General features: G+C 47.8%; 1 protein-coding gene across 1 annotated transcript in view; it reads right to left on the bottom strand.

The window, feature by feature from the left end:
• Positions 1–2177: 2177 nt before the first annotated feature.
• Positions 2178–11984, bottom strand: part of CHPF (chondroitin polymerizing factor) — a 29086-nt gene continuing 19279 nt past the window's right edge. The window contains exons 2-4 of the mRNA XM_081884012.1: positions 9621–10185; positions 8978–9160; positions 2178–4477 (exon numbers count right to left, since the gene is read on the bottom strand). Of these exons, the coding sequence (XP_081740138.1) occupies positions 3212–4477; positions 8978–9160; positions 9621–10185 (2014 nt within the window). The 3' untranslated portion in view covers positions 2178–3211. The remainder of the gene's footprint in view (positions 4478–8977; positions 9161–9620; positions 10186–11984) is intronic.

Below are 11984 nucleotides of genomic sequence, written 5' to 3'. Positions count from 1 at the left end.
CTATAGCGTGCTGCATAAAACTCATGACACAAACCACCATGGAGAATTGCTTTAGCTGGGAAGCCCACTCAACAAAGTAATCTTTCTGAGGGGCAAAGCAAGAGTGACAGGTTTCAGGAGACATGGCAACTGGGTTCCCCCCTCCCCGCTTTATAAACGAATGTGAAAATCATGTCTGTTGCACATACTGTCATCTTCTCCCTTCCTTGATAGCATTTTATTTCTTACCTTCAACAATGGTGCTCTTGATTTTTTCTCTTTCCTGCGTTGCATCCATCAGCCTCCAGAGTGTAACATACCGTTTTGACATTTTCTGGTATCTTTCCTATGGCTCTGATTAAAAACACACACTGCATTTTTTTGTTCCCAATTTGTAATCACAATAATAAAAAGGCTGTTCTTAGGTGTGGGGAACTAGTATGAATATACAGCGAACTGACTGGCCATGTGGTCCAAGAGCAAAAAGAATAGCATTGATTTATATTTCACTTGCCATTTTTCTCCTGGTGCAGCACAATCGCATATTACATGCATTTAACCTATGTGATATCAACTATAGGCAGTTGAATTCCCACAAGTTATAAGCGGAGTTGGTGAGTGGAGAGGGCCTTGCTTGAGAAGCAACAGTGAGCTTTAAAAGCTCACTGCACTACATTTTTCTGGAGCAAAATTTAAACTCCCTACTTTTGTTTCCTGAGCAAAGCTCCCACAAGATCTCACAGGAACTTGGGCAGCCCCAAAAGACCTTGTGAGAGCATCCTGGGTCTGCTGGCGCTCGCACAGGGGTTCGGTTCTAAGGGTTTGGGTATTACGCAATTTTGCATATACACAGAACCCTTGGAATTGAACTCTGCATAAGATACAATCATACTGTATTATGTGCTGTCCCACCCACCCCAGACCACATTTTCTTTTGAGCTGTAAACATGTGGCCTGCCCTGCCCCTCAGCATCAAGAAAGATTTACATTTCTTTTAAACAAAACAGAACACCGATTGCTTAGGTGTTCACAAACATGGGCCATCACAGAAATCACTCACAAAATGTAAGTAAGGATCGGATGCTATTTCATCAGAAGTTCAGAAACTGTTTGCTCTCTGGGTGAAAAGGATCGCTCTGTTAAGGGGTTTCTGCATCATTTCTTTACACGACTTATATGCCAACACTCACCATTCATGGTTGGCGAAAACTGACCCGAATCTGACCCACTTTTTTATCTGGGCTGGCTTTTGAGCATGCACAGAAGTGAGAATTTTAATGTTATGATTATTTATGGTGTTAAAATGTTACTCCATTTTAAGTGGCTGGCTTTTTTTGAACACCATCTCCTGTCCATTACATGTATGGGGATAATTTGATGGGTGCTGCTCCCACACCCTTCCTTCCATTTTTTTCTATCAACCAAAAGGAAAGGGTGCAGTTTTCCCACCAGTTGGTGCTGAAGGCATGTTCACAGAGCAGAAGTACTCTTGCAAAAAAGAAAGAAAGAAAATTAAAAATAAAAGCAAAATTTGCCCTTGTAAGTACAGGAAGCAGGAAAGGAAAAGGGGAGGAATGGCTTCCAAAGAAGGAAGGAAGGAAGGCTGCTCTTTTGTGCAAATTGGCATATCAGAAAACCTGTATTTCAAAAATACCATTTCTAAAAAAAGGTGTGCATGCACAACTAAACAATCTTTGCCTCCACACCTACAACAGATGTCAGAGTTGCTGATGTATTATTTTTTGCAGCTCTTTTATGCAAATCTCATAGCTAGTATTTTTTTAAAAGAATACTTGTTTTAAGGTGAATGCACACAGGTAAACATACCAAGGCGCATGCCCACAAAAGATCTCTGGCTCCTGGAACTTATGGTGTGTAGGGTGCACTCATTGCGTGAATGGAAGAACAACACACAGTGCTAAACCACTAGCATGAATGGGAAACAGACAGGTTTTGGAGGCATACAATTGAAAGCACTCATGTGTGGAGGAAAACACACATGCACATTAGCACCCTAGTGTGGACACAGCTACCTAACTACTTGTATTACATTCCTTGAAATACACATCGCTGCTTTCTTTTCGTCTCCAGGGAATCATAGGTTCCAATACATAAATTAACTTCTATCGATTCCACAATCTCTCTCCATCATACAAACCAGGCATGCATACAGCCTAGAACAGAAAAATCATAACCAAACACTTTATGCTTCGCTCCAGTTTATTAAAATGCAAAACAACATTTTAGTCACCAACCCGCCCCAAATCCAAGTTAAATATAGACCCACTGGAGAGCCAAGCTCCAACTCCTTCTCACACGTGCACACACACAACTGCACCCTTTCTGGGCCTTGCCCTGGTCCCAGCGCCAGGCTGATTGACACAACCCGCTCTGCTGAACAGTTCTGGGTCAACCACTCATGGCAGCAAAATTGGCGAAATCTACGTACCTTCAGCCCAGCGGGTGGCAAAAGAGAGGGCAGGCAGCCCCAGAAATACTGTTCATCCCCACCGTGCCAGAGCCAGCCTGGCACCAGGGGGCTGCTTGACTCTCCCAGTGAAAGCACCGACCAGGTCTCTGCCACCCTCTTGCCCCTACCACTCCTAATCTGAGGCTAAAGCAGCCCGAGTCACCGTTTCCAAAAGGAGCAGCACCGGACAAAGAGAAAAAAATAACCAACCAGAATCCCTCTGCCCCTCCCACCCACAGAAGATTATCCTGACCTACACTTGGAGTGTCCATTAAGTTAAGACCCAAACTGCAGCAAGGGGACCAAGCAGTGCTCCTGAAGGGGCAGTTTCTTTCCTTCCTGCCTCTACTGCCCCAGAATCCAGAAACCCCAAGCCAGCCTCCTCGGCTTCAGCCCACCCCACCCTCACACAGAAGCCTCTTCTAAAAGCCCTGGTGCCACCAAGGCAGCAGCCAGATTTTCGAGGCAGAAGTCCCACAGCAGGCCCTGCCTGCCCTTGCTCGGTTGGCACTTGCAGCTGTTAATCCTGCTGCCCGGGGGGAGGACCTGGGCCTGCATGAAGGGAGCAGAGCAAGGCAGAAGTGGGACTGGATCCTGACCACCCGCCAATGCCCGCTTTTGGTCCACAGGGCAACCTGGACAGCCAAGCAGAACTGCTCCCTTGAGGCCCAGCCTGAGCCATCCTGGGCCGCCGTCCTCTGCCGCTACAGGGAAGACGCGCAGGGGGAGAGGGGAGGTGGCAGGCTGGCCCCGGCCCCGGGCTCATGTGCTGTTGCCCTGCTCCTGCTCAAAGAGCACCATGGCCAGCTGCGCCCGGGAGCCCAGGCCCTCCAGGCTGCTCTGCACACAGCGGTGGTACTGCTCCTCGCTCAGGCGCGGGTTGCAGCCGTGCGGCCGGTAGCGCTGCAGGAGGGCCGGCTCCACCGCCCGGAAGACATGCAGGTTGGAGTACTTGACAAACAGGTCGTAGATGTCCAGCGTCTCCAGGATGTCCTCGTTGTCCTGGGCATCGGCAGCCATGCGCGTGCGTGCCGCCATGTAGTCGGCGTTGTAGAAGCAGGCTTCGCTGAAGGCGTCGCGGTCAAAGTGGCCGGCATCCCGCACCAGGTCCAGGCCGGACAGAGGCGGGGGCTGGTTGTGGAAGGCAATGGTGGGGTTGTAGCCCTGGAAGTGGATGGGGAAGAAGACCTGCCAGCTGTTGATGGTGTTCATGCGGCAGCGGTTGAGGAACTCGGCCGTGACCTCAGTGCCCACACCAGCCACGAAGAAGAGCATGTCCACGGGGTGCTTCTTGGAAATGATGTCCATCACCTTAATCTGGGAGGGAGCATCTGTCTTGACACTGATCCAGGGGATCTTCACCTGCGCATAGCGCCGCTCGTACTCCGCAATGCGCGCCTTCACTGCCCGGAAGACGTCATTCTGGGCCACTTGCTGAGCCTCAAAGGGGTCGTAGATGAAGAGGAAGGTCAGCACGGCGTTCTCTGCATTCTCAAAGGCGGCCGCAGCATAGACCTCCAGGAAGCGTGCGGCATAGTCTCGCTCAGGGGCTGTCAGGGGCAGGATGACGTTGACCCGGCTGGCCTCTGTCACGTAGGGCATTGGGATGATCTCCACCTCGCTGAGAGGGCGCAGCAGGTGCACCCGCTTGGCCAGCGACCGGCTGTGCCCCTTCTGGGTCACCACTTCCAGCTGCAGGTCCAGGGTGTACTCCATGCCTCGGGTCGGGTCAAAGCGGCGGTAGCCGTTCAGCAGCTGCTGCTTCCGGATGTGCAGCACCGGCTGGTACCGGTGGTTTAGCTCTTCCACCGCTGCAGCCACCACGTCGGCCACGTCGGCTGTGTCTGCACCACGCAGCTCGCACTTGGGAGCTCCATCCATGCAAGAGAAAGCTGCCTCTTCCGTGAAGTAATCCCAGCGAAGCACCTCAAAGCGGGTTTTGGGCTGGAAAGGGGGAGCGATGCCAATGGGCCAGGTGGCACTCAGGTCGCCATCTGCAGACAGGCTGCTGGTGTTCTGGATCTCGAGCTGCAAGGAGAGGGTGCAGGCAGAGTCAATGAAGGCTCAGAATTTAGTTTTTCACAACTCAGTTCCAAATGAATTAAGAGGCACACACAGAAACACATACACACACTTAAGGCAAACTTTCCCCATGGCTAAGAGCAGCTCCCATATTTACTTGGATATTAGTTCTTTCTTTCTTTCTTTCTTTCTTTCTTTCTTTCTTTCTTTCTTTCTTTCTTTCTTTCTTTCTTTCTTTCTTTCTTCTCTCTCTCTCTCTCTCTCTCTCTCTCTCTCTCTCTCTCTCTCTCTCTCTCCTTCCTTCCTTCCTTCCTTCCTTCTTCTTTCTCTCTCTCTCTCTTTTACACACATCCCTCTACCTTCCAGGTAAATCTTCATTAAGAGGACCTGTCGTTCTCCAGATGTAACTGACTCCAGTTCCCATCATCCCTGAGCACTGGCCACAGTGGCTGTGGCTCATGGGAACTGGAGTTGAACCATAGCTTCCCCATCCCTGCACTACAGTCAGGTCAGGCACGTCTCTTTAGGATGCCTGACTAGAAGACACGACTAGGTGTCCATGAACACTTCAAAAAGCTAAGTACTTCCACCCCTCCAATGCTCCCCAAATAGACAAAGCATCCATTACATGCTTGATGACCATTAAGTTTGACCACCCCTCCAGCATAGCTACCCCGGAGCAGAAACCAACAGGGGCACTGCCAGCTAGACCACAAGAAGTGGCAAGCCTGTGACAAACTGCATTGGGGCACCAGACCTCTCCATATGAGCCCAGATGAACTTCTGCCCAACCCAAAGAGTAAGCACATTAAACAAGAGCAGGATCAGCAAGCAGCAGGGTGTGCCAAGTTATACCATCCAGCCACCTGGTGGCAGTGTGGTCTCACGCTATGAGCCCAGCTCTGGGGCTAGCTTACCTGCACTGTTTTGCCCCATGAAATAAAAAATGAAACAGTATTGTGGTGAAAGATGGGCCACATGGTTCAAAGCAGCCTGTATTTAAGCCAGTCTCCTCACATGCGCCTGTATATCTCACCACACCCAAATACTGAATCCCATTCTTCAACATCTATTGCATTTAAATTAGGCCACATTAATTAAATTAACACACTTTCGGTTTATATATTGATCACACTTTCAGTTTATATATTGATCCCTTTAGAAAATTCTCCATAAATTATTTCCAATTTTATTTCTGGCTTTCAGTCAGGAAATAAAGTGTTGGGTCTGCCTTGCCTAATGTGCCTGCAGTATTGTGTTAACAGTAGAACCTCGGTTTTTGAACATAATCCGTTCCGGAAGACCGTTCAACTTCTGAAACATTCGAAAACCAAGGATCAATGGGCAGTTGGCAAAATCCATTGAAAAAATGGAGAAATGCCATTCGACTTCTGAGGCGCATTCGAAAATGGAAGCAATTACTTCTGGGTTTTCGGCATTCAGGTTCCAAATTGTTTGGCTTCCAAGATACTCAAAAACCAAGTTTCCACTGTACTTTCTTATATTTTGGGGTTGAGCTGTTAGTCTTGGGCCATAAATTAACTCTGGGATTCAACAGTCCTGTTATCATGTTGTATGAGCATACTGTTTCAGTGCTGCCATTTTTAGATGCTTTAATTATTGATTGCATTTTTTTCATGTTGTGCACTACCCTGGGCTCTCTTCTGAAGAGGAGAGGTAGAAAAATGAAGTTTAATTAATTAATTAAAATCAAAATAGACATTATGAAGCCCCTAAAGTGGCTGGTAACCACATCACCCCCAAGTCTGCGAGAGCCTTCAACCCAGCTCTCACCACGGCTAGATGACGATCCAAGTCTAAAGAGGTGGAAAAGGCAGCTGCCCTCCGTTTAGGTCCCAGTCCGTAACAGGAGTTGGTTTGGCAAAGGAAACAAGTGAATTTTAAATACATGTCTTTACAGCTTTTACCACCTTTTAAAATGTTTTCATTGGTTATGGAAAAGGTTTCATTGCCCTTTATTTATTTATTTTTGTGTCCAGATTAATATACTGCCATTATTCAAGAAAAGTTTCATTAATTCATAGCAGATTGCAATAGATTAAATATAGTTCGCCTGGTCAAATTATAATTACCCTAATTAATCTCCCTCCATTGTTTATCTCTACTCAGACACCACCTGCTGCTCAAAAAAACAACACCTTATGCTGGTGGGCAATTGAGCAAAACACTTTACATTTGCTTCCTCTCCAGGGAGAGATCTCTGCCCCTCAGGGGCTCCACACTCTCTTCCCCTCCAAGCAAGGCATGCTCTCTCTCTGTTACTCCCCCTTCCCCTTTCAAAAAAAGCCCCCAGGTACATTTGCTGTGGTTGTCATCTAGTCCTCCAGGATCCATGGGGGAGGGGGTGGGAGAACTGACCGCCATGTCATCCCCCCCCCACCAAAATATATGCTTTTTCTTTCTCCCCATTTCTCTCTTTTTAAAAAAAGTTATTTTAAAATGGATTTTCATTTTTTATTACACACATTACTGCATATTACTTTTATGTCATAGTCCCCAAGTACCAACTGGCAGGGGCACTATATAAATAAATCACTTTAAAACTTATTATAACCTAAGGCAATAGACTCAAATATTAATTTACAGCAGCGCAAAGAAAAGGAAAATCCAATGTGCAATAGCAATCAATGTAATTTAATGTAGCTCCTGAGCACCTGTATGCATTTTCGGTTCCATATTTTACAATTTTTCAAGTATGTTTTCACACATCTCGATATTCTGCCGATTTTATTACATGAACCAAAAGGCTAATAGCGGAACCTATGAAGGCATCAATAACGCCACCCAGTTCCCGGCTTATAACACGCAGAGTTGCAGCCTATGAGTCAAGGTCCATCCTGGTAGCCAGTGCTGTGCTCAGCAATGAGATTAAGAAGCAGACAGCTGTCTGGACTGGTCTGGCATTTCCCCAAAAGCAAACCTTCACTTTGGAATCTAGGAATTGCCTTTCTTGGCTGACCAAACATGCAAGCTTGCTGCCTAAACTTCCAAACTTATGACTTGGGTTAAGACCTTCATTGAAGGAAACCCACTGCAACAATGCACACTAAGATTCAGCTTAAGGTTATCTGGAATGCATATACAGTGGTACCTCAGTTTATGAACAGAAGAAGAAGAAGAAGAGTTTGGATTTGATATCCCGCCTTTCACTCCCCTTCAGGAGTCTCAAAGCGGCTAACATTCTCCTTTCCCTTCCTCCCCCACAACAAACACTCTGTGAGGTGAGTGGGGCTGAGAGACTTCACAGAAGTGTGACTGGCCCAAGGTCACCCAGCAGCTGCATGTGGAGGAGCGGAGACACGAACCCGGTTCCCCAGATTACGTGACTACCGCTCTTAACCACCACACCACACTGGCTCTAAACAGCCCTGTTTACAAACAATTCAGTTTATGAACTCCGCAAAACCGGAAGTAGTGTCCTGGTTTGCAAACTTTACCTCGGTCTAAGAACGGAAGCCGAATGATGGAAGGGCACCGGTGGTGGGAGGCCTCATTAGGGAAAGCGCATCGCGGTTTAAGAACAGTTTCGGTTTAAGAACGGACTTCTGGAACCGATTAAGTTCGTAAACCAAGGTACCACTATATATCTATTTTAAAAAACAAACCTATTAACCAAAAATGTTATTTATTTTTTAGTTTCACTAGTGCACTCTTTATTTTCTCAGTAAAAAGTGGTAGTTAATAGTTCAGCGAATTGAGGGGTTGGAACTGCAGCTGGAGGAAATGGGTTTGGAATGAGAGAAGCAGTGGGTGGAGAAAAGGTTAAGTGTATATGGAAGCAAGCCAGCACACTCACACACACACCATCACCACTTCAAATTCAGCCCTGCCCCCTCCCCAGCCAATCTCCAGTGGTGAAGCTACAGCCAGGGGTCAGAGCTCAGCATGTGCTGCCAAAGATGGAGATTTCAGAAACTGCCAACATGAGGGTTGCCACAGTTAAGCCTAAATCCTTGGGGGGGGGGGGGGAAGGAAGGGTATAGCTTCAGATTCAAACATCCCCATCAAATGGATTGTCCAACAAAATCCAGAGCGCCCCAGATTCCCCATCTCCACCCTAGAAGACATCAGAAGTGAAATAGGCTCAGTTACTTTCTACAGCTGAGCTACACTGGAGAAAGCTAGTGTGGTGCAGTGGTTAGAGTGTTGGATTAGGGCCTGGGAGACCAAGTTTCAAATCCTCACTCAGCCAGGAAGCTCACTAAGTGATCTTTGGCCAGTCAAAGTCCCTCAACCTAACCTAACTCACAGGGTTGTTGTGTGGATGGAACTGGTAGGGGAAGAGGAGTATATGGCAATCTTGAGCTCCTTGAAGGAAAAGGTGCAACATAAATGTAAAAATAAAGAAAACATGGCTGACTTTCCTATAGCTGGTAAGCAAATGTAGTGCCACAATGAAAACTGTGGCGCATGAGGAGAATGAACAGAGTCCCCCACTCCGCTCAGCCAGTTACAGATCCAGATCCAACGTCCGGCCTGCCTTACCTGCAGCTGCTGGATTTCCTGGTATGTGTGCTCCAGTTCCACACGCGCAAAATGTCTGTGCAGCCGGTACATCTGGACAGGGTCCAGCACAGGGTGAACAGTGAAGGCCGTGTTGAATCGCGGGTCGCTCTCTCTCTCAGGGTCAGTGTTCTTTCCAAGTTCAAAATACTGGTAATGCAGGCCCTGGTGGGGAGAAGGAATAAGAGAAGCACATCTGACGGGGAAATCCAGGCCATCCATGTTAGTACATATAACCATGACATACAACCAGCCGGTATTCCCCTCCAGTTGTAAGGGAACAAAAGCAAGTCGGAAGAGGAAGCTCAGCTTTCAACTGGGTTCAAGAATTCATCCTGTAATATTGAGTGTTTGTTTCCTCCCCCTAATCTTTGAAACACATGATCATGTTCATTCCACATTTGCAAGGATATCAGTCCCTTTGGCTTAGCAGCACCTACACTGCAACTCCTTGCCCCTTCATATTACACAGGTGCCTCCGCCATATTGTTTTTTGTACCAATAACATTTCCGTATATTGTATGTAAACCGCTTAGAGGTTTTTTATGATTCAGTAATATATACAAAATAAGTTAAATAAATGAACACAGGAGAGGGACACTACAGTGCAGCTGGCCCTCCTTACCTCACGCTCTGCCACACAATCTACACCAGTGTAGTCGATGATGCAGCGCCCCAGCCACTCATCGGGATGGGCGCTCAGGATGTCGTTCCGGCAGCTTTCCAGGTGAGGCTGCAACCGCAGGAGAAGGGCCCGGGAAAGCAGGTAGCCGAAGCCGCCATAGCAGTAGCGCCCTTGCGTGTCCCCACCAATGAACTCCTCTGGCCGGCCCATGTAGAGCAGAGTGTCAATGCTGAGGTGAGAGGCCAAGCGGTTCACACGGTGGGCCTCGGTGTAGGTGTCGTCCTGCACCAGGAAAACCCAGTCAAAGTCAGCCACGTAATGGTCCAGCACATACTTGACAGTCTGGTACATGTTCCAGATGGGCCTCTCGTCGCCGTGTGTCACCACCGTCATGCCGTGAGGGACCTTGCGCCCCCGGGTGCCCGTGAAGTAGACCAATCGCTCCAGCCGGTGTCCCAAGGTGCGGTTCACCGCCACTGCGAGGGAGTGCAATGTGTTCTTCGAGGTCAGCACGCCTACAAAGAGGCGCTGGCGCATGCCCAACTCCGTGCTGATGTATCGGGTCCTTTGGGGGAATGGAAAGGGCAGGCAGAAAGAGAGAAGGTGAGGAAGTGAAGGAGGGGAAGAGGAGCCTCCAATTTTCCACCACCAACATCCCCTACCGACTGAGGAAGTATCATCTCAGCCCTGTGTTTTTGAGCATATTTGCAAACACCTTCTGGAGCATTTGAAGAGTGGAATCTGCTGAGACAAGGCTTTGTGCTGCAAGTTGCAAGCAGCAAACAATCATTTCTCCTCAATTCCCCCTTTCCCCATAAAATGACCACAGCACTTGCCCCACTCGCACATGCCAGCACTGGTGCAGGAGCTGCTTCCATATGGTGCTGGGTGTCTGCAGATGTGAGAATGCAAGTGTTGCATGACTGGGCCTCATGGCATAAGCCTTCACTTAGCCGGGAATGAACTTTACAAAGGGGTGGGAATGGCCCGTGAGGTTCCACACTAAAAAACCCTACAGCAACGTGGGACTACAACACAAAAAAGTGGCTGGCATGTGTGCGCATGCACACGGACAAGGGGGGGTGCCTTAATCCATAATCAAAATGGCATCTTAAGTGATACATTTGCCCACATTGCTCTTTTGATACCTTTACCTCTCTAATCCCTCTCTGCTTTCTCTCGCCACTGTCATAGTTTAGCTTGCAAGGTACACCCCCAGAGCGAAGGAATCAGTCCTCTCTTTTTTTGGCCTGTGCTACCCTGTAAAGCCTGTTGTCTTTGTCCATGGAGTTTTCTTGGCAGGGATACTGGAGTGGCTTGCCAGTTCCTGCTCCAGGTGGATCACGTTTGATCAAAACTCTCCACTATGACCTGTCCGTCTTGGAACAGATGAAATTAAAAGATGCCTGCTTCTTGGGAGAAAAGCAATGACAAACATAGACAGCATCTTAAAAAGCAGAGACATCACCTTGCCAACAAAGGTCCATATAGTTAAAGCTATGGTTTTCCCAGTAGTGATGTATGGAAGTGAGAGCTGGACCATAAAGATGGCTGATCGCCGAAGAATTGATGCTTTTGAATTATGGTGCTGGAGGAGACTCTTGAGAGTCCCATGGACTGCAAGAAGATCAAAACTATCTATTCTTAAGGAAATCTGCCCTGAGTGCTCACTGGAAGAACAGATCCTGAAGCTGAGGCTCCAATACTTTGGCCACCTCATGAGAAGAGAAGACTCACTGGAAAAGACCCTGATGTTGGGAAAGATGGAGGGCACAAGGAGAATTAATGATGGGCTTAACATCTGATAGAGGACAAGATGGTTGGACAGTGCTGTTGAAGCTACCAGCATGAGTTTAACCAAACTGCGTGAGGCAGTGGAAGACAGGAGTGCCTGACGTGCTCTGGTCCATGGGGTCATGAAGAGTCGGGACACGACTAAACAACAATACCCTGTAAAGCACCATGTACGTTACTGATATTACATAAATAACAGCAGCCCTGTATGTTCTGTAAGTGTACTACAGATCCTCAGGTGTGTCCAGCATTTACAAATGCTCAAGTCCCATTTGTTTCAGTGAGCACCTCTATTAGAACCGTACAGGAAATAAACAGATTACCATTTCTGCTTCAGAATACTGTGCCAAGGGCTTATTAATAGAGCTGTGCTGTCCCTAATGCACCCAAAATGCTGAGACATAAAGAGTAGAGGGAATGCACAAACATTTAAAATTCCTAGTCCTTTCCAAGATACCCTGGGGTCTTAAGTGAGTTGCTAAATCAACAGGACACCACATTTGGGAAACCTATGGATGTCCATTTCACACACACACCCCGGGTGGGTGGGGGGGACACATACTGGGACAG

Source organism: Podarcis melisellensis, assembly GCF_964234715.1.
Source record: "Podarcis melisellensis genome assembly, chromosome: 1".
NCBI classification, from domain to species: domain Eukaryota; kingdom Metazoa; phylum Chordata; class Lepidosauria; order Squamata; family Lacertidae; genus Podarcis; species Podarcis melisellensis.
The sequence above is the reverse complement of the archived record's forward strand: the minus strand, read 5'-3'. Positions and strand labels throughout refer to the sequence as shown.